The 23,145-nt window shown below is 34.4% G+C and overlaps 2 protein-coding genes across 3 annotated transcripts in view; one reads left to right on the forward strand and one right to left on the reverse strand.

Moving 5' to 3' along the window:
• Fam98b (family with sequence similarity 98 member B) overlaps positions 1 to 11,612 on the forward strand; it is a 30,341-nt gene extending 18,729 nt beyond the window's left edge. Inside the window, exons 7-8 of the mRNA XM_026391762.2 lie at positions 7,372 to 7,539; positions 10,845 to 11,612. Of these exons, the coding sequence (XP_026247547.2) occupies positions 7,372 to 7,539; positions 10,845 to 11,225 (549 nt within the window). The 3' untranslated portion in view covers positions 11,226 to 11,612. The remainder of the gene's footprint in view (positions 1 to 7,371; positions 7,540 to 10,844) is intronic.
• A 4,713-nt stretch (positions 11,613 to 16,325) lies between these two features.
• Positions 16,326 to 23,145, reverse strand: part of Rasgrp1 (RAS guanyl releasing protein 1) — a 70,229-nt gene continuing 63,409 nt past the window's right edge. For both annotated transcript variants that reach the window (XM_026391080.2, XM_026391076.2), the window contains 2 exons: positions 19,572 to 19,957; positions 16,326 to 17,366 (listed from right to left, as the gene is read on the reverse strand). In XM_026391080.2, the coding sequence (XP_026246865.1) occupies positions 17,232 to 17,366; positions 19,572 to 19,957 (521 nt within the window). In that variant the 3' untranslated portion in view covers positions 16,326 to 17,231. The remainder of the gene's footprint in view (positions 17,367 to 19,571; positions 19,958 to 23,145) is intronic.

The raw sequence follows: 23,145 nt of genomic DNA on the forward strand, positions 1-23,145 counted from the left end.
AAACCTTAACCTGATCAGTGTCTGGGTCCCCTGACAGAGATTAACTGGGTGGTAACTATAGCAGGTAGGGTATAACTGAAGGAAGTGGATCTTTGGGGTATTTATTTTGCCCCTGGTCAAGAGAGCTCTTTCTCTCTGCTTTCTGATGCCATGTTCTGAGCTGTTTTCCTTTGCTACACCCTTCCATCATGAGATTCTACCTGCCCTTGGGCCCCAAAGAATGGAATTGGCCATCTGTGGACTGAGACCTCTGAAACTATGAGCCCCCAAATAAAAGTATCCTCCTTTAAAATTCTTGTCAGATCTTTTGGTCATAGCAGTGAAAAAGCCGATTAAAATATCCCTAACCTAACTTGCATCACAGCCTGGATACTTTCCAGGCAGTAAACAGGGACAATAATAGAACTTACCTTCTTTCAAGGATCACCATTCTAGACTCCTTGTTGTCCACTATCTGAAAGTCATTTGTACATATGAATTACCCAGTTTTAAAAAATTATTTCACGTCGAATGGTAAATCTGGTTGGTACCTGTTACTTGATGCAGGTGAAGTTCAGGTATTATTTTCATTTTTTTGAATTAAGTGGGTAGTTCTTCTGTTTTGTGTTAATATCAGTTGGGGCTGCTTATGCAGGGCTTTGTTTTGGATATGGTTTGCCCCCCAAGTGGGCATGTGCTGGCATCTTGATCCCCAGTATGGTGGTGTTAAGATAATGAAACCTTTAAGAAGTGGGACCTAGTAGGGCTGGTGTTGTAGCTCAGTGGTAGAATACTTGGCTATCATGTGTGAGGCACTGGTTTCAATTCTCAGCACCACATATAAATAAATTAAATAAAGCCCATTGACAACTAAGAAAATATTAAAAAAAAAAAAAAAGAAGAAGAAGAAGTGGAACCTAGTGGAAAGTAATTAGATTGTCCACCCTCTTGAATGGATTAGTGCTGGTCGTGAGTGTGTTTGGTCTTGCAGAAGTGAATTCATTTTTGTGAGAATGGGTTGTTGTAAAGCAAGGCCACCCCGTGTACTTGGTCCCTCTGCACACAGCTATTTCCATTTGGCTTATTTGCCATGTTGTGATATAGCTGGGGGAGGGGGGGGGGCGGGGGGGGGCGGGCAGTGCTGTTTGGACTCTCTACTCACCAGAATTGTGAACCTAATAACTCTCTTTATGCTTTATCCATTCTCAGGTATTTTGTTATAGCAACACAAAACTAATACATGTAGCTTCTTTCATCTCATACCTGGCCTGGAATGACCAAGATGATTGTCTCACGTGTATGTGTCCTGACTCTGTTGTAGTACTTCCATTCTCCTCTTGGTTCTTGGCAGTCTCTCTCTCTCCATGTAGAGTGTTAGTTTTCTACAGCTGCTATAACAAATTGTCATAAACTTAGTAGCTGAAATAACACAAACTATTACAGTTCTGGAGACCAGAAGTTCTAAAATGAAGGTATTTACAGGATTGTAGACCTCCTGGTTGTTTTAGTGGAGAATCTGTTTCCTTACATTGCCTGGCTTTTACATGCCACCTGCGTAGTGTGGCTTTCACCCTAATCTGTCTCAAAGCAAGTAGCAGAATCTGATATTCTAGTCTTTCTCTCTGTCTCTGCTTCTGTTCTCGAATCACCTTCTGTCTCTGATACACTTCTGTCTCTCTTTTAAAGGATATTTGTGATTATAATACAGATTAATTTTTCCATCTTAAGATGCTTGTCTTAATTGCATCTGCATCTACAAGGTAATATTCCCAGGTTCTGTGAATAAGGATATACAGATGTCTAATTTTTTTAATTGAATTTTATTTTTCATGCATTATATTTCTACAAAATGGTGGTAGCTTTTTTTTCATCATAAGAATACTTATAAAAATTAAGTCTTCTAATGAGTATTTAGTATTTCTGTTATATTTTTGTCTCCCAGAAACTTGTGTCCTCTTATTGCAAGCTCATCTGTTTATATGGCTATCTTTGGCTGCTCCTCTGTTTTCTGGACCTCATGACCTGCTATTTCACTGATCACTCCCTCACTCTCTCACTCCCTCATTTTGCCATAGTAAATTTACAAACAACTTGTTAATACAGAGTGTATAGGACATGATTTTTCTGAATCCCAAATTCTGAAAATGTTTGTTCTGCCATCACATTTGATTTTTTTGATGAATATATATATAAAGTTCAAAAATAAAAAAAAATTTTTGTCTAAGAATATTGAAGGCATTATTTCAGTTTTTTCAAGAACTTGGTACTGCTGTTATGAAAACCAATGTCATTTGCTGTTGTTTGGATAACCTTTTATTTTTCTCCAGACTCTTGGGCTCTTCATTCATGCAGTTATGAAATTTTATAATGTATGTTGGTTTGAATCTTTTTTTATTCATTACACCAAACACTAGCTAGGCATTTCAATCTATAGATTCTTTTAGCTTTTATGTATTCTGTATTAATTTCTTCCCTTTTATTCTCTGAAATTCTTGTTAGTCAGATAGTGAACATCTGGTAGATCTGCTTAAGATGCTTTATTTTCTCTCTCATTTTCTTTCACTTCCTTTTTGATTTACTTATTGGAAATCTTTTCAATTTTATTTTGTACCTAGTATTGAATTTTTGTTTCTACCATCATTTTTAAATTGTCATAAATTCTTTTTTGATTCTTTGGGTTTTTTTAATATCTTTATTGTTTAGTTGTAGATGGACAATACCTTTATTTATCTTTATGTGGTGCTAAGGCTCAAATCCAGTGCCTCACATATGCTAGGTGAGTGCTCTACCACTGAGCCACAGTCCGAGCCCCTTGGGGTTTTATTAAAAAATTTTTTTTTTCTTATTTTTGGATGTACTGGCTTCTTGAATGCAGGTGAGAACTTTTTTTATTTTGGAGTTTTTGTTATTATTATTTTGCCTTCAATTTCCTCCAGGGTGATTTTTTTTTCATTTTTTTCCCCTTTTGATCTCATACTGGTGACTTTTTTCAGCTGGATGGTGGTCCTTGGTTGTCCATAAGAAAGAGGAACAGAAAATCAGATTGGAAACTTAGTCATTGATAAAGATTATTAACATCAGGCTTTGAAGCTGGCCGTTGTGCCGTGGCACTTTTGACTTTAGCATGTCTTTGTAGCTGCCCATTTTTTTTTTTTTTTTTTTACAAGAAAGGAAACTTCATTTTACCTTATACACCCCCCCCCCTTTTTGGTCAGGGAGGGAGGGATAGCAGCATGGAAGTAGGGATTGGAGTAGTTTTCTGTGATGTTGGTTTCCCACTCTCTATATCCCTTTTATTCTCTTTGCTATAAGATGTGTGTCTCTTTTTATATTTAGTGTATTCATTCTGACTCACTTATTTATCTATAAATCTTCCCTTATATATCTTACATAGAGTATTTCCAAACACCTAGGAGACAGATAAAGGAAAATGAAGAGTGGTTGTAACAAGGTTCTTGGTACAAAATATTATTTCAGATAACTTTTTTTTTGGGGGGGGGGTACTGGGGATTGAACTCACTGAACCACATCCCCAGCCCTATTTATTTAGAGACAGGGTCTCAATGAGTTGGCTTAGTGCCTCTCCATTGCTGAGGCTGGCTTTGAACTCATGATCCTCTGTCTCAGCCTCCTGAGCTGCTGGGATTACAGGCGTGCACCACCACACCTGGCTCAGATAACTTTTTTTTTTTTTTTTAAAGCATAGTAGTAGAATATCTATAAGGCAGAGCTGAAAGCTATCATCCATGTATTTTTGTTTTTCAGTAATAATGCAGTACCTTGTGTATGTCAAATGTCAAGCACTGTGATATACCTGATTGTGGATAGGCATATCAGATTCTCTATAATTAGGTATAGATGTTTGTAGAAGATTGCTGTTTCTATAATTCCTACTCAGTTTCTCAGGTGGTTAAAGTTTAATTCTTTTCTACATGTGTACCTGGATAAACTCTTGGATGTGTCTGTACATGTTATTGGAGTAACTGTTTGCAAGAAGCTCATATACCCTGAAGGCTGTGAATTATTAAAGAAGTGTATATAATTGTTGACCTCAAGAAAAACAGTTCAGCTATGTGAGAAGTACCAGTTTTTAATAACCTCCAGCAACTTAAGAGCTATTGTATATATGTTGGGTCTGTAGTTTAACCTGATAGAATTTTTATGAGAAAAAGGAATTTAGAAATATGAGGCAAATTGTGAAAGGTAGTTACATGAAACTTGCCTCATTAAACAACTTGGAGGATATTTTCAATGTTGGCTTTAATATTATAGAGAAATCTTAAACAAATGAGTTTTTTAAAAATATTTTTTAAGTTGTAGATGAACACAATAACTTTATTATTTTAATGTGGTGTTGAGGATCAAAACCAGTGCCTCACATGAGGGAGGCGAGAGCACTCTACCACTGAGCTACCACACCAGCCCACAAGTGAATTTTGATACATTCTTTTCTTTGAACATTCAGAGTGACATGGATACATAGGCATGTTGATCCTTTACTGGCCTTAAACAGAGGCTTTGAGCAAATATGCCTTTAGGAAATATGTTGCTATATCTTCTGATCTTGTTTCTTTTTCATCATATATCATATATTAGGATGGGGGGAGGTCTTTTTTTTTTTTTTAATTTGGTCTTTTCCCCAGTCTAGGAGATTTTAAAAAAAATATATTTTACCTTGGCTATCTGTAGATAATTTTTGGCCTTTTAATTCTTTTTGGTTTGATTATGTGCGTATATACCCTAAGTTTTGTTTTCTTGTTAAATTTAGTACATCTTTATCATTTTTTCTTTATTATTATGATAGAAAAATGTCTGATATTGTTGTGGCTGTCATCAAATATTGTTCTATAACAGTTTAAATTTCTACAGAGTATTTTGTCATATAGATATACTACACATTAAGGCTTTCTCTTACTTTGTCTGTTTGACCCTTTACTAAAATCCTTGGCAGCTAAATGATATATTCCTAAAAGTGGAATTTCTTGTTTAAAAAAAATTCATGATTTTAAGGCTTTTGAGTCATATTCTGGGTTCGCCTTTGAAGATTATACTCAGTTATTAGTAAGATTAATCTAGTTTCTTTTATTTTGCTAGTATTGAAGTAATAATATGAGTGTAATTTTATAGTTTGCCTTTTTCACTAAATATATGGTGACCATTGCCCATATTACTAAAAGCTCTACTTCGGTACCCTTTCTAAAATTAATTTTTATCACATAACATAAAATGTATTATTTAAAAATGTACAGTATGCTGGTATTTAGTATGTTCACTTTGTTATATAACCATTACCACTAATTCCAGAAAATGTGCATTGCCCCAAATGAATAAGTACCCATTAGCAGTTATTCCCAACACCCCATCTGCATTTCCTGGCAGCCATTTTTATAATGTATTTTCTGTCTCCAATTTACCTATTCTGAAGATTTCACGTAAATGGAATCATGACATGTGCCCTTTTGTGTCTGGCTGCTTAATTTACTAGGGATAATGTTTTCAGGGTTTGCCCATGTTGTAACATGTAAAAGAATTAAGTCCTTTTGGTGTCCTGTTTATGTTGGTATTGTATTTTGTCATGTGAAATTGCCATAATTTATTTATTGTTTTATATTTTTTCCCGTATTAACAAAAATGAAAAAAGTTGAATTTTTTTTTTTTTTAAGAATATTAGACACTTGAATTTCCTCTTTTTTTCCTATCTCCCCCCACCCCCTCAGAGTCTTCCTGTTTTCCTCTTGACTGAGCTTTTTATGTTAAGGAAGTTTTGTTAGTTGCTTTGTTAAAAATATTTTCCCCATTGTCTGTTGATTTGTTTTATACCTTTTGATGTGTAGAAATTTTAATCTTTATAATAGGGTTAAGTTTTTAAGCTAAAACTTCAAGCAGTTAACTATTCACTTCAGAATTCTCTTTGGTATTTGATGTGCCTTATTGTTATTATTAATGTTTTAATAAATAATTAACAGTTAATTCCTTATTGGAGCACTATTTAAAAAAATCTCTCACTTCTTGTGAATCTCTGATGCCTCCTTTATCATTTATGTAAATATATTCATATGTCTATGGGGCCCTCAATATCAGTTGTTTCTTTTCATCAATTTATTTTTTTCTTCTAGTTTTAATTAATTATATGGAGGTAGGAAAGTATACTGTCTCTATAAACTTGTGCTTCAGGGTCATTTGACCTTTATTAGTAAATGGACAGAACTGGTATTCCTCTCTGTGGTTTTGGAATAGTAACCTAACATTTCTAAGCTTATTTTTCCCCCCTGTCTGCAGAATGGGATATTAAAATCAACCACTCTAAAGGGATGTTTTGAAGATTGAAGAAATCATGCCTAAGTGAACAATATCCTGGAATATTTAGCTTTTTTTAAAAAATTTTTTTGTTCTAGAGATTGAACCTAAGGGAGCTTTACCACTGAGCTACATCCCCTTTATTTTTTAAATTTTGATGTAGGGTCTCTCAACTAAGATGCTTAGGGCCTCATTAAGTTGCTGAGGCTGACCTCAAACTTGAATCATCCTGCCTCTGGGATTATAGGTGTGCACCACTCTGTCTGGCTAAATGTCAGCCCTTTATTAGTAAATGGACAATGATAATTTTATATTAATATCTTGTAGGATTCTTTCAAAATTGTTCAAGTCATTCTTACGTATTTAGTTTCTGGATTTTTTTTTTTTTTTTTTGTACTGAGGATTTAACTCAGGGGCAGTTTACTACTGAGTTATATCCAAACCTTTTTTTTCTTTGAGACAAAGTCTCACTAAGTTGCTTAGGGCCTTGCTAAGTTGCTGAGGCTGGCCATGAACTGTCCCAGCCTCCCCAAACCCCCTCAGTTGCTGGGATTATAGGCATGTGCCACTTTCATCTTTTTTTTTTTTCATCCTTCCCCAAACCATTCTAATGGGATTATAGTAAGTCTAAATTTATAGGTTAATTTGAGAGAAAGTTAACATGAATATTCACTGTCTCCACCCAGAAAGTTGATATTTCTCACCATTTATTCAGGTTTTCCTTTTGTTTCTGCAAGATTTACTGAAGTTTTTTTTTTTTTTTTTTTTTTTTTTTTTTTTAAGTTCTGTACTTGGTTTTTTTTGTGGTTTTTTTTTTTTTTTTTTGGTAAAATTTTTAGATTTTTTTTTGTTAATATGAATAGAATCATTTCGTGTTATATTTCTTTGTGAGTTGTTGCTGGCATTTATATATTCTTTTAGCATCTGTTCGTCTATTTTTTCCTTTCACATATAAATTATCAGATATTTGAATTCCTTTGCTCTTTCCTATTTATTTTTTAATCTTTTTCTTTTCTGAAGTTTGTGACTGCTATTACATTGCTCTTTCATTAAACTTTACTTTTGTTCACTTTTTCCCTATCCTTTGTCATTTAGGTCAAAACAGATAACATAGCAAGAATTTACCAGCCCAAACGTTATGCTTTATCACCTAAGACAACAATTACGTTGGCACATCTACTTGCTGCTCGCGAAGATCTATCTAAGATCATTAGGACAAGTAGTGGCTCCAGCCGGGAAAAGACAGCGTGTGCCATTAATAAGGTTGGTTTTTCTTTCAACATAGTGGAGAGTGAATTTATCATATTCTTGTTTGACATTTTTACACAGTTTGGTTCATTTTTCTTTTTCTTTTTCTTTTTTTTTTTTTAACTTTTTAAAGGTATTTGTTTATATTAAAGACCTGAGAGATTTTCTCATTTTAATTTTATTTATTTATATGTGGTGCTGCGGCTTGAACCCAGGGCCTCACATGTGCTAGGCGAGTACTCTACCACTGAGCCATAACCCCAGCCCCCATTTTTCTTTTGTGATTTTTTGTGAAACAGAAAAGAGCATGGAGGAGCTTAGGTCCATGTTGGCTTAATTGTGCTTTTTAATGTGTATTATTTATTTGAATTTTTGTATTCATAAATTAAATCAAAATTTTATTTCAATCTAAGTAATTAAGAATTGCTTTTATCAGTAGCTTTAGCAAGAATTATTTGCTTTATTTCCAGTGTGAAGTTTTTTCTTTTTTGGTAAGAATTTGAAGGAATTTGTTCCAGGTACTTGTTTTTTTTTTTTTTTAGGGGATTTAAAAAATGTGTTCTTTTTAAATATACATGACAATAGAATATATTTTTGACATATTATACATACATGGAGTATAACTTCCCATTCTTGTGACTGTACGTGATGTAGAATTATACTGATCATGTATTCATATATGAACATAGAAAATTATGTCTGATTCATTCTAATGTCTTTCCTATTCCTATCCTACCTCCCTTCCTTTCATTTTTGTCTAATTCAATGAAATTCTGTCCCTCCCCACAACTTATTTTGTGTTGGCATTCACGAAATCAGAGAGAACATTTTGCCTTTGTTTTGGGGGATTGGCTTATTTCACTTAGTTACATCTATTTACCCGCAAATGCCATAATTTCATTCTTCTTTATGACTGACATTTTAGCTCTTTATATCTCTGGTATAAAGGGAAGATGAGCACATGTTTTAGAGTTATACTAATCTGGGTAAACACCTTAGCTCTAGCCTTTATTTAGAGGAATTGCTACCATGGCAAGTTACTGAATCTCTTAGAGCTTCTGTTTCCTGATTCAAAGTACAGATTCATTTCTCTGACAGTGATCTTAAATTAAACAAGCCCAAGGACACTGAGGTGTTTTTTTTTTTTTTCCCCTTGTTACAGTGGCAGTAATAGTAAACTAATTTAGAATGTTTATATCGGCTAACTAGCATGTCTTCTTTGTTTAGGTAGAGAAGTCCATGGCAGACTTTATTACAAAAGAGCAAAAAATCAAAAGAGATGTGGATAATTTTAAGGCATTGTTTTTTAGTACAATTTGAGATAGGATATCTTGTTGAGGGGACTTATTTCTTTCCTACTCCTTCCCCTTCATCTCCCTCCCCCATTCTCCCTTTTCTTTCCTCTCCTTTCCTCTATGCTAGGGATCCAACCCAGGGCATTGAGCATGCAAGGTAAATGCTCTACCACTGAGCTAGACCCCCAACCTTGGGGATAGTTGTTTTTAAAGTCAACTTGCTAATTATTACTATGTTAAGCATCACCAATGTTTGCCTCTCTGCTTCCATTTTAGATCATCCCCTTCTATATTCTGAAAATGTTCTTTCCTTCAGTATGTTACTTAATGTCTTGCATTGGATTATAGTCAAAATGTAGTCTTCCTGGATTTAAGTTCTGCTTCTTTAAGTAAAATTACCCTGTCTTTTCTGAGTTTATAGTCTGATTAGTTGAGGTAACCTTAAGTTCATTTCTTGGAGCAGCATCTCCATAGGCCCACCAACATATTATGTTTGGTTAGAGAGACCAGTGATAATAACAAGCAAAAGAAGGTTATTTTTTTTATTTGATGATTAGGATATTATTGCTGACATTAAAAGAGTGTTTGCATACTTAGAACGTTGTTGCAAAATGAGGATGTGGTGGTAATTTTTGTCATTCATTTACTCCATAATTTTTTTTAATATTTATTTTTTTAGTTGTAGTTGGACACAATACCTTTATTTTATTTGTTTTTAGGATTGAACCCCCAGGGCTTTGGACGTGCTAGGCAAGCACCCCACCCCTGAGCCACAACCCCAGCCCACATTTACCGCATAGATTTTTAAAGTCAGTTTGATTAGAGTATCAGTGGAAGTGGAATGCAACTGATTCATAGGTCATTTTGGTTAAAGAGTATATATTTTGCTTTTTTTCTGAAAAGCGTTAGTAAGATGCTATTGAATTCTCCTTGGCTGTGGTGGGTGATTGACACCCTCCTCAATTATCTGTCTTTCTCTCTGCTCATGGCATGTGTCGTACCTTCTAGAGAAGGTTAGGAACTTAAATTATTCCCTGATTTGTCCTTCAAGATTTTGCAAAGCATAAGTTAAGGAAGTATATCAACTTTTTATTTTTCTTATATAGGCTGAATATAAAGTGCTTGGGAACAGAAGTGTTTCAGATTTGGATTTCTTTTGAATTTTGGAATATTTGCGTATATGTAATGCAGTAACTTGGAGATGGGACCTAAGTTTAAACACAGAATTCATTTATGTTTTCTATGCATGTAACAAATAGCCTAAAGGGAATTTTATACCATATTTTTAGTGCACCTATGTGTTGACTGTGACCCATCACATGAGACCAATTATGGAATTTTCCACTTGTGAACATCATGTTGATGCTTAGAAAGTTTTGGATTTTGGAGTATTTCACCTTTTGAATTTTAGGAGTAGGGATGTTCAGCCTGCAATGTTATAGTTACTGTCATTAAAAAAGTAAGTGAGCTTAAGTTTCTCACAAGAAAGAAGTAATTCATTGAGAATCTTTGCATCTCTCTGCTGTGATGCCTGATGTTATATTCAACTCTGACTTCTTTACATTTACATGTTACCTTCTATACATTATGCTTTGTTGAAATAAAATGTGCTTAGGAATACAATCTTTTATCAGTTAATGTATTACCAAATCAATGTTAAATGTAGGGTATGTAGTTCATGTATGTGAAAAATTTTTTTTACTAAAAAAGTTCTTAGCATGATAGATACTACATTTGTTATAGAATTTGTTAGACAAATTTAAATAAGAGAAAATTAATAAGCCTTTACATTTCAGAAATACTCCCCCAGATTTTTTAAAAATAATACCACATTCTGAGGAATTTGTCATACATCACACTTATATTTTCAATATTAATTTATACTTCCATGTCTGATACTTTCATGTTAAATATTTGGCTTATATTTCTTTATTAGAAACAGTAACTTTAGTATTATTTGAAATCTTTATGTAAGTTTTAACTTTTAAAATACTAGAAACTGAAAGAAAATATTTCTTCACACAGGTGCTGATGGGAAGGGTGCCTGACAGGGGAGGACGGCCGAATGAAATTGAACCACCACCCCCTGAAATGCCCCCTTGGCAAAAGAGACAAGATGGTGGTGGAAGGGGTGGTTGGGGTGGTGGAGGTGGAGGTGGTGGCAGAGGAGGTGGTGGGGGTGGGAGAGGTGGCTGGGGAGGGGGAGGGGGAGGGGGAGGCGGGTGGGGAGGAGGTGGTGGAGGAGGTGGGGGTAGAGGAGGTTTCCAGGGTAGGGGAGATTATGGTGGTAGGGGAGATTATGGTGGAAGAGGAGGCTATGGTGGAAGAGGGGGCTATGGTGGGAGAGGTTATGGAGATCCTTATGGAGGAGGGGGTGGTGGTGGTGGAGGATATAGAAGATATTAAAAACTGCAACAATTAGATATTAGTGCTTACTTCTTGTTAGATACTTTAGGCATAGTATTCTAAATAACAAATTTGACTATTATCTTTGGAGAAAATACCATGTTAGATTCCCTGATGAAATCATTCTTGAATTGGGTTAATGTGTAAGAACATTGTTTTATACTACCAATTGATCTCTCAAAGTGATGACTTTTTCCATATTCTGTGTACTATTGAGCATGTTGTGTCTTTTTAAAAAACAAAAATATTTTTAAAAGTGTAAATATTTATTACCATCAAACTTGGAAAATGGAAAGTATTTTATTGTCATGATTGAATTTAGATTGTTAACCTGTATTTTGTTCAGGATTGAAACACATAAATAATTCTGCCTGTGATAGAAAAGAATATAGACTCTTGCCTCATCTGTTTTCCTGTAGATGTTTTATATTTGTTAATTCTATTTTACAAAGTAGGAAAGGGACTGATACTTCTGTTCAAAATGTAGTTGTCATGATTTGTATTTTCTTTTATGGGATGAGATTTCTTCTGATCACATTTCTGTTTAAGGTTCTATTAATTGAAGCCCAGGTTTTTTTTTTTTTTTTTGCTCAAGACAATACAGTGATAGCCTAGGTTTTTTTTACTATGCACATTTGATTTTGTTTTCTAGTTGGATTTGAAACTGGTATGATTTTATTTGAAATTAAGCTAAGTTAAAACTTGAGGTCAGAATTATTTGAAGGGACAAAAATACATACAGATGTTACATAATGTTGTGAAAATTTTTCCTATGAATTGGTCTTTTCATTGTTTGTGCCCTCGCTTTAGATAATCTGATATTCAAAGTTAGACTGAACTGTATCACACAGGATTAAGGCAGTAATTTCCAGCTTCAGTAGATCAGGGGTCAGGTAGGGCATTCACTGATAATTCTGATTCATAGCTAAATTTGGGAAACATAGTATTAGAGAATAGCTATATGTGGTCTGGTGAATAGAGCAAAGTCTTGGGGATTGAGAGTTATGAATTTAAACTGTGGTCAGGGGTGTTTTGGATTGAAATGACCTTAGCTCTCAAGGATTAATTTGCTCTTAGTTGTCAAATGAGGAATGAGCCAGTTGCCACTTGCTTAGGTTGTTTCATAAAGACATACTTACCAATGAATTTGTTGAAAATTTATAGAGCTCCTATTGTGAGGGTTTAAGAGGCGATTGGTATTTTTCTCTTAGTGTAAGAATTGGAGAAAAAAAGCTGATCATACAAAATTTCTCATACTTCTTATAAAATTTCAGTGTGGGCTCCTGGTCAATACCTGTACATAATAACCTGTGATCTAACCAGTTCAATGATAGCTTAATTACCAGTGAGCAAATGGTATTTGATATTTGGCAAGTTTGATATTTTATTTTACAGTAAATCCTCTGGTGAAATCTAAAATAATGTTAATTAAATCTTTAAACATAAATTTTGTGTATGATGTAGTCTTCAACATGTATTTATCAAGCTAACTCTTTGAAGGAATGTGTTCAGGACAGAAAAACATACAAAAGTTTTGGTTATTTGTAAACTAATGCTTTTTTTGTGTTTATATTTAATTAAGAGACTTAGTTTCATTTGTTATAATTGAAGGAAAAAGGATTTACTTAATTAAGAAAACACCAATTATCAGTAGCTATAAACTCAAAAATAAATACTTAAAAAAAAAAAAAAAATATATATATATATATATATATATGTATAAGCAAAAGACCACTTGAGTAAAATGTTCCAAAAGAGTTAGTTTTAAAAAATGTTCATTTAAAACTTTTACATTTCTGTTTCTTTTCTTTTTGGGAGCATTAGTTACTGATATGGAAAGAAGATTTACAACCATTTTTAACTTTTTTAATACTAAAGGTTTATGGTAAATATGGCAGAAGCATTAGTTTATAAACTTCTACAAAATTTTTTGTACCTTCATAGGTTATCTGTTGCTCGGTTATCTGTTGCAGTCACTATAAATCTTTTCTTAGTTGAACACCTTTCCTGGAGTTGTAGTAGAGCTGGAACTCCTATTTTCACATTGCTGTGAATGTCAATTGAATGAAAAGCTCAGTCCTCTAGACCCTAACATCTTCTTCTTTCTTTTAATATGGGATTTTCTTAATAATCTTTGATCTGTAAGTTTCTTTTGCATAACTGATTTAGGACCTTAATGTGAAAGGCCATTTATGTAAAAATGTTTTATAAATTGAGTTAAGTACAAATGTAGAATAAGATGAATGGTACTCCACTGCTTCCTAAAATCTAACAGCTTTTTTGATACATCCACTTAATTCTTTTGAACCTCCTCATTACTAGTTCTCAGCTTCATTTTTTTCTATTTTCATACTTTCCTTCCTCCTTCCTTTTTCTTCCTGTCTTTGTTCAACCAGTGGCACCTAATAGCACCTATGGACATGATCTTACTAGGAGTTTCTGGAGTAAAGTAGGAATTGACCTTTCCTATGGGCCATATAATAACATACATTCTGTCTATATGTAATTACCACACAATTACTCATAAACGCTTCTCAAAAGGGAAATAGGTATTTCCTTTGAATCTATTTCCTTGTGTTTTATAGATCTTGGAAATCTTGCCTCATTAAAGAGAATAAACAAAAATTTTAAACCAGCATTTAAAAAAAATTTTTACCTGTATTTGTGACAAAATATAGGACAACCTAAAATGTATGTGGCTAGACAACATTTTGATAGTGATACTTCTATACCTTGTAAGGAGCACAGGGTAGAGAAAATTTTGGTAGCAGTTTAATCTTTTCCTCAGGATCAGGTTGTCAGTATGATTTCATTCTTTTGTATGAAATATTATGAATTGCCAAAATGATAAATACAACCCCCTCCACATGTACCAGAATGCATTCCACAGTAGAATTTGAATGGCTGAAACACCTCCATTGGTCCACTTAACAAAATATTTGACTGGGGATTAAGGGAAAATCATGACTATCTCTAATCACTGTAAAGAATCATGACCACAAATAAATTGCATGAATCTGTTTGTACACTAGGTTGAATCATCTTCTACCAGTGTTATCTTTTTTGCTCGGTAGTTTGTTGAGGTGGAACTGTGAAATTAAAGATGAAAGCCACAGAGAAATGACAACCTCAGGTAGTCTCCATTAATGTTAAGAAATTACAGACTTAATATTTGGGTATGGTGGGAAAATGTTAGATATTTCTCCAAAGTTACTTTTTTTAAAAAAAAAAATTATTTTTTAGTTATAGGTGAACACAGTGTCTTTATTTTGCTTTACGTGGTGCTGAGAATGGAACTCAGTGCCTCGCGCATGCTAGGCGTGTGCTCTATTTCTGAGCCACGATTCCAGCCCCCAAAGTTACTTCTTCATGACATAAAAAACACAAGCTGAAAGTTTAGTTGCTTTGCTTGTCCTTTCAGGAAAATTGTTTGTTTAATAGCATAGGGGAGTGATCTCAGTGTGGAGTATAGTAAACATTCAGGTGAAGTTTCTATATATTCATAAAGTTGAAGAAACACAAGACATTTATTTTGTAGGGATCCTAATGTCTTTTATCATATAAATATTACACAAGGAAAACTTACATCAAGTATCAAAAAAAAAAAAAAAAACTTTACAATCTGTACATTTTTTTTCCCTTGCAGTTCTTTTACATTATACATCTTTAGACAGAAATTCACAAATGGTCAGGGAAAAGGTGGGACAATTAACAAAGAAAAGGAGAAGTGACATTGCTATATTTAAAGAAAAAAAATTCCTTGTTTTGACAGATCTATTTGTGCCCAAATTTATGTGAGAAACAAAAATTTGCAACCTAGGTTTGATAAACAAAAACTTGTTTCAGATTATTTCTATAGATTCCACCAGACCCTATAACTCAACATGAATAATATTAACTTATACAGCATAATTTGGCTCTTGCTGAACTGTAAAAACCTGTAATGAAATTATTACCTTCTATTCATTTTGATGGTAGATTGTGCAGTGCTTGAGACTATCTAGTCATAATTTGACTAAGGGGACTATGACCTTTTGAAGTCCTACATATAAAGATTATTTACATTAAAAAATAATTTAGGTGGTCTTTATTTTGGATGGGAGAGTAAGAAGAATGAAAAAAAATTTGTTTCTGTGACTCTTTAAAAAATTGAGTTACACAGCCTTTTTGGTCTTTATAAGAGGAAAATAATAGTGAAGAATACAATTTTAAAATTTGTCACAAATGCGTATTTGTTCCATATAAACTATGTAACAGTGCTATAATGAGGTGGTAGACCTGAGTAGCCCTGCTTTGAGGATTTCTGATTTTGGACTTAGAGAAAATAAATTTGTGTGTAAAGTGATTTTTTAAAATGTAATGAAACACCACCTATAAGCTAGTTCTGTGTCAGTAAAACTCAGTACAAAGAAGTGTTCAGATGGAAAGTAGTTTTTCATAAACTACTTGAGTGATCTGAATCCTCCAAGTAGGCAACACAGGGTGTGTGTGTGTGTGTGTGTGTGTGTGTGTGTGTGTGTGTATGTATACACTTTGCATTGTTATGAAGACTTGGTACTACTAGCTTTAGGTTTGAGACTTTCAGTTAAAATTATATTCTTGGCAGTTGGTTATTTTTTGTAGGAATTGAAAGTCGGCCTGATACCAGGCTTTCCAAGCATGAAAATCCCTCCCCCCAAAAAATGGTTATATGATTTTTAAAAATGGAACTAAAATAAGGCTGATATGGAGTTTGTGAATACTTGGCTAGGCAACCAAATGATTCCATTTATCATTAATCATCATATTAGGGTACTCCTGGGACTGTTGTTATTTTTGCCAAACAATAACAATTTACATTTAAGCAGTTTCTTTATCTTCTAACAAACAGAACTATATATTTATGAATTTGAAACAAAAAGTCACATTTGTGAATAAATGACTAAAGGTTGTTCACTTCCACATTTTTGAAGGAAAAAAAAGTTCCAAGCCACATGCATATCTGATATTGTATATACATACATGTTATGTACATATGTACATGCTGTCAACTATTATTTAAGCCACTAATCCAATTAGCTTATTTCTAAATAGTATTACTAGTAAAGACAGTTTAAGCACAAATTCAGAGGACTTTAAAAATTGTTTACTTAAAAGATAAAGATGGAACATTTAAATATACTTCAGAGATTGTTTCTTAAGAAACCATAAATTCCTAATTCTATCCACTGTAGAATATATGAGGACAAACATGTTTACATTGTTTTAGCTCATTAAGCCAGTCATGTATGAGATGGGAATAACTATGTTTCCAGGTATTGGATTTGATTACCTATAATGACTTAAGACTAGAACAATGAGTTGACCTGCAGACCTGCAATTGGATAATGTTGTGTTGTTTACTAGGTCCCTAAAAAGCCATGGCTGCATTTCTGGAAATTTATTTCTAGGTAGATATGCTCGTGTGTATGAGCACAGTGAGAAAGGAGGGGAAAGAAGCTAATTGATTAGGTCTGAGGTAGTGAAGCAGAAACCAGATTCACAAGGAGTGCTGGCATGTAGGAGTCAATCTGCTTTGGAATTGGGTATTTTTTCATTATGAACAAAAAAGTTGGGTAGAACAAATTAAATTCCTTAGTTTACAGAAAACTCAGGGAAGGAAGCAAATTCATTTTCCAGAGATTTTAGTTCTCAAGAAGAATCAGTTGAGCATGCCACATGAGATGCTACCCTTTCAGGAAACTGTAATCATGTTTTAGCACACTTTTGGTGTTAGTCCCAGAAAGGGAAAAAAGTTTTAGTATGAATACCAAAAGTTTCTCATTCTTCAGCTTTCCTCCCCTTTGAGCCAATTGATTAAAAGAGGAAACCGTGCTACAGATTAGGAATCTTTTAGGTAAAAACAAATAACAAAAACTGCTTTTCCTTTTTAAAGTACCCTCTTTAAACAGTCCATGTAAGGTTAATCAGTGAAAGAATAGATCTCCAGTATACTCATCTACAAATTGTGTTTCTTGAGTTTCTGGGCTAAGAACAGTCACCTTGTTCCATTTGTGCTAAGACATGATTGGTTTTTTCAAGCTGGAGAGATTCTATTTTCTTCTGTGCATATTTCAGCTGGATCTTTAGGGCATCATTATCTGCTTTCAGGGTATTTATTTCCTAAAGGGAAAGGAGAATAAGGTATGTTAATAAAGCAGCAATGAATAGCAAATCAGTTAAAGTATTGGAAGCACTACACTTGATTGGCATCTCCTATTCACTATGGTTGAGAATTAAAAATAGTTATTTTGCCCTGAATATAAAATAACATGTAAATATTAAATAAGCATGTACAAACAGCAATTAGTCTTTGTTAACATATCACAGATGTGAGTGGCTAGCAAGCAGAATAAACCATTCCTGGGCAGTGGGTGGAGGATGACAAAACCTTTAGACATTGTGTAGTAGATCTTAACTTGGCAGAAAAAAAAGTCTGGTGAGATCTGAGCTGTGAAAGAAGTGCTTGCAGATTCTATGTTATAGTTTATTTAATCTAAGACCCTCTCCAAGTCATTGAAACTAGTATGTCCTTTTGATGAAGATAAAAATTTTTACTACACCCCCTAAACTGGGATTTAGTGATCTAATTTGTAGAGATTTAATTACAGAGTCATCAGTTTATTTCCAAGCTTCTGATTTTGAAGCCAGTGTTCATAGATTGCATTGCACTGATTACACCAAAAGAATATGTGGGTGGTGTCTGGACAATTAAGGATAAATTGGGTTGTTTTTCAGCCTGAATTACCTGGTTTGCTGCCCATCGGCTACCATATAATATTGAGTATGTGCTCGTGCTTTCTTACATGATGACAGACTATCTTAACCCTCCACTCACTCTGAAAATAGGTGGTAGATCTAGATTTTTTTTTAAAGAGAGAGTGAGAGAGGAGAGAGAGAGAGAGAGAATTTTTAATATTTATTTTTTAGTTCTCGGTGGATACAACATCTTTGTTTGTATGTGGTGCTGAGGATCGAACCCGGGCCGCACGCATGCCAGGCGAGCTCGCTACCGCTTGAGCCACATCCCCAGCCCCTAGATCTAGATTTTAGTAGAAGCAGAAAACATTGCTATATAGTGTCAGACTGGAGATTGGAACTTGGGTACAGGTGACCCAAGAAACTTTGCTTTTTCTTTTGTCCCATGCTGATTCAGAGGTACATGTAGACTAAAACAACATGTCATATTTATTCATACTTCTATTCATATATTACATGCTACTTTAAAATACTGGTATAATTTAACTAGTTTCTTGTGGATAGAATTGTCAAATTACAAACAAGTCTTTATAAGGATTTTATTTAATTGAAAAGTGGGACATGTTATTGTTACTCTAAAATGTACCTACTGAATTACGGTCCTGAAGTCTCTTTGGCATGGGTAAAAATAAAGAGAGCAACCATGAAAATGTTTAGGGGGTTTGCTGGCCCTGGGTAGGAATTATCCTGGACCTAATTTATCTGAAATCTTTCTGCTAGCTACATTATTCAGTTCATAGGCATGTAAAATTTCAAGATTTGAAAACTTAGCATGCAATTACATTTTTGTATTTTACAGAGGACCAAAGAAACATCTAGGATTGGAAACAAATCTTTGCCTCCAAGATCAAAGTCCTTTTAACTTTATCAAGTTTATTTTTCAAGCTTTCTTTCACTGTTTATAAAACTTCTGTTTGGTAACTTTTACCCCTAAGGAGAAAGGGCTTTGTGTAACCATGGTTGGTCACTTGATTCCTAAAGTGAATCTTAATACTTTAAATAAGAAGTCTTCCCTTTTATCCAGGAAATCTCTTGTTTTGTTTTCATATGTTTTTCCTAATATTATGTTCTTCATTCCAGGCATCAAATCAAGAGTTTCGCAAACATATCTAACTTGTTTCTTCAAAAGTTTCTCTAATTCTGTTCTGTGGAGTCTGACAGGGAAGGTGTGATGTTGAGAACAGTGCAGGGAATCCTGAGGCCGGCTGGGCAGTTTCACTGTATAGTCTGTAGAATTAGATAAGGAATTCTAACTAGGTGGATGTTTGTACTGCTATGTGTCTCCCAACATGTATTGCAAACCTTGATGTTTTGGGAAAAGGCAGACAAGCACTCCTCCCCTTTAATAAAATGAGGGATAATGTTAAAACTAATATATCCTTGCTTCCTTGTTTCTAAAATGGCTTATTGCCTATAATTGGCAATGTTGTTCTTCCCTTTCTCCCTCCCCTCCTTTATTCTATTAGTAATAATCTGAGTTGAATCTTCAGAATCTTCAGTTTACATGTTCTGCCCTGTTTAGTTGTACTTTACCACAAGACTCTGAAAAATAGTGAAATGAACAGGTACCTGTTCCAGCTCTTGGTAGGTTGGGAGTCTGAGGTGACGGAGCTCTTCTTTTGATTTTATGAGGGATTCTTTATTTTCCCACTTGACAAAAGCCCGCTTTCTGACCAAGACTGGGCTGGGGCATGGAGATGTGGGACTGGGAAGCACATAAAGGGTGTCCTGGGCTGTCCTCCTTGGAGAAGACAACACAAAGTGACCTGAAGGGCCCTCACTGCCAATCCAAGGAAGTGACTCAGTCTGGGTGGTCTTGTGGGCAACAGTTCTCTTCAGACGAACGGAAATCTTCTGTGAGGACACTCCCATCAACATGATTGTTCGGTCCTTACTCTCCTCACTGTGTTCCACCATTTCCCCATTAGGGAATGTAAAAGAGCCTTCCTCAGGTGCTATGGGAAGACACAGTGAGTTAGTATTCTCAGAAAAGCAGAGGACTCAAGATACTCACATGAGTTTCACATGAGACATGTCTTGCTATTACAGGAACTCCCCATTTCCAAATAGCCTTCATTTGCAGGTATCCATGCAGGGGGTAAGTGGAGGCTGAAACCCAGGGATTTCAAACTACAGCCTTTTTTCCTGTTTGTAAAAAAAAGGTTGCCTGGAGAGTTAGTGTTTCTGCAGGTAAGTTGGAATCCCTGTCTGAATGCTGCACAGTTTCATCAATTCAGAAAAGATCCCATTTGTATAATAGACACAGCTTAAATATGAGGGAAAAGTTAGCTTTGTGGAAGTATGTTCCAAAATATATCACTCTTGCTTGATATTGATGCAAAAGAACAGATGTGTCATTCTGGGTCTTTTCATTGAACCAATATACCTCCCTAGGACCCAGCATGGAAATGTTAACCATAAAGAGAATTTCCTAGAAAAGTAGAGTATTTGAGATGAATGGTAGGCTTTAAGGTAAACTGCAGATCATCTAAGTTTATTGTTTGCAAAGACTCAGCACTAAGTGTGGGTTCTCTGAAAAGTCCTATTATGTCCTAGACAACACTTTACACACAAATTTTGGATTATTTCATTAAATGGGGATGAAAAAATCCTACCTTCCAAACTTTGGGGAATGATATGACTATGTGAAAGTGTACATTTGTATTAAAGTTTTTGTTTTTTTTCCTGTTATAGATTTTTTAGTTAAGACATTGGATTTAATCCCGGGCCTTACAAATGCTAGGCACTGGGTTACATCCATCCCAACCTTTTATTTTCTTATGTTTTTATTTTGAGTCAAGGTCTTGCTAACTTGCCCAGGCTGGCCTCAAACTTGATCCTCCTACCTCAGCCTCTTGAATAGGTGGGATTATAGGTATGCCGCCAAACTTGGCTTATTTTCCTACTTTTTAAATTAATGCATATTAAATGTACATATTGATGATCGATCATGTCCAACTACCCATTCTTCTACCCTCCTCCTGACCCCCACTTCTTAGTCCCTAGTAATCACTATTCTACTTTTAAGTCAACTTTTTTTTTTAATTTACACATACGAAAGATAGTATGCAATACGTTTCTGTGTCTGGCTTAATTTGATTAACATGTTATCTTCCTGTTTTATCCATTTTGCTGCAAATAACAATTTACTTTTCCTTATGGCCTAATAACATTCAGTTGTGTTCATATACCATATTTTCTTTATCCATTCATCTTGGCAGTCACCTACGCTAGTTCTATATCTTTGTTACTGTGAATAGTGCTGCAGTAAATTTGGCAGACAGGTATATTTTTCATTTGCTAGCATCACTTTCTTTGGATATGTGCCAAGAAATGAGATATCTAGATTATATGGTAGTTCTAGTTTTAGTTTTTTGAGGAACCTCCATACTGTTTTCTGTAATGTTTGTATTCATTGACGTTCCCCTTAACAGTGTATAAGAGTTCCTTTTTTTAACATATCCTTTTTAGCATGTGTTAGTGGTTTTTTTTTTCAATTGTTATTCTAACTGGGATGAAATGGTATCATAGTTTTCATTTGCATTTCTCTAGTGGCTAATGATACGGAACATGTTTTAATATACTTATTGGCCTTCTATAATTCTTCAGAAAAGTACTCAGATAATGGGTCCATTTTTTTTTAACTTAGATTATTTGTGGTTTTTTTGTAAAGTTTTTAGGTTCTTTATATATTCTGGATATTAACTAGATAAACAGCTGGAAGATTTTTTTTGCATATTATCTCTTCACTCTTTTTTTTATACAGAAGCTTTTAAATTTGATGTAATAAGGATTGCTTTGGCTATCTGGGGTCTTTTGTGCTTATGTATGGATTTTAGGATTATTTTTTTTCTGGTTCTGTAAAGAATGCCATTGGTGTTTTGATGGGATTACATTGTGTTTGTAATGTAATGGATTGGAAGAATATTGTTAAAGTGTCCATGCTACCCAACATCAATACAAAAATCCTCAACAAAATAGCATCTCAAATTCAACAGCACATCAGAAATATCCTACAAAGATGGTTCAACATTTGCAAATCAATAAACATATCACAAACAGAATGAAGGATAAAAATCATTATAATCAACTCAATATTTGCAGAAAAAGCATTTGATTAAAATTCAATATCCTTTCATGGTAAAAACATTGAACAAATTAGGTATAGAAGGATCATATCTCAATATTATAAAGTATATATATATGACTGGCCCCCTTATATGTACTTTTGCCTGATTGCTCTAAAACTTCTAGTACTTATTGAATAAGTGAGAGTAGTTCCCATTGTCTTGTTCCTGATCTTAGAGAAGATGCTTTAATTTTATCCCCACTGGTATGAAGTTGGCTGTGGGCCAGTCATATATATACTTTATAATATTGAGATACGATCCTTCTGTACCTAATTTGTTCAAGGTTTTTACTATGAAAGGATATTGCATTTTTTTATTGGTTGTTCAAAACCTTACAAAGTTCTTGACATATCATATTTCATACATTAGCTTCAAGTGGGTTATGAACTCCCATTTTTACCCCAAATACAGATTGCAGAATCACATCGGTTACACATCCACATTTTTACATAATGCCATACTAGTAACTGTTGTATTCTGCTACCTTTCCTATCCTCTACTATTCCCCCTCCCCTCCCCTCCCTTCTTCTCTCTCTACCCCATCTACTGTAATTCATTTCTCTCCTTGTTTATTTTCCCATTCCCCTCACAACCTCTTATATGTAATTTTGTATAACAATGAGGGTCTCCCTCCATTTCTATGCAATTCCCCTTTTCTCTCCCTTTCCCTCCCACCTCATGTCTCTGTTTAATGTTAATCTTTTCTTCCTGCTCTTCCTCCCTGCTCTATTCTTAGTTGCTCTCATTATATCAAAGAAGACATTTGGTATTTGTTTTTTAGGGATTGGCTAGCTTCACTAAGCATAATCTGCTCTAGTGCCATCCATTTCCCTGCAAATTCCATGATTTTGTCATTTTTTAGTGCTGCATAATACTCCATGGTGTATAGATGCCACATTTTTTAATCCATTCATCCATTGAAGGGCATCTGGGTTGGTTCCACAGTCTAGCTATTGTGAATTGTGCTGCTATGAACATCGATGTGGCAGTATTCCTGTAGTACGCTCTTTTAA

The sequence above is a fragment of the Urocitellus parryii genome, chromosome 6 (assembly GCF_045843805.1).
Source record: "Urocitellus parryii isolate mUroPar1 chromosome 6, mUroPar1.hap1, whole genome shotgun sequence".
NCBI lineage: Eukaryota > Metazoa > Chordata > Mammalia > Rodentia > Sciuridae > Urocitellus > Urocitellus parryii.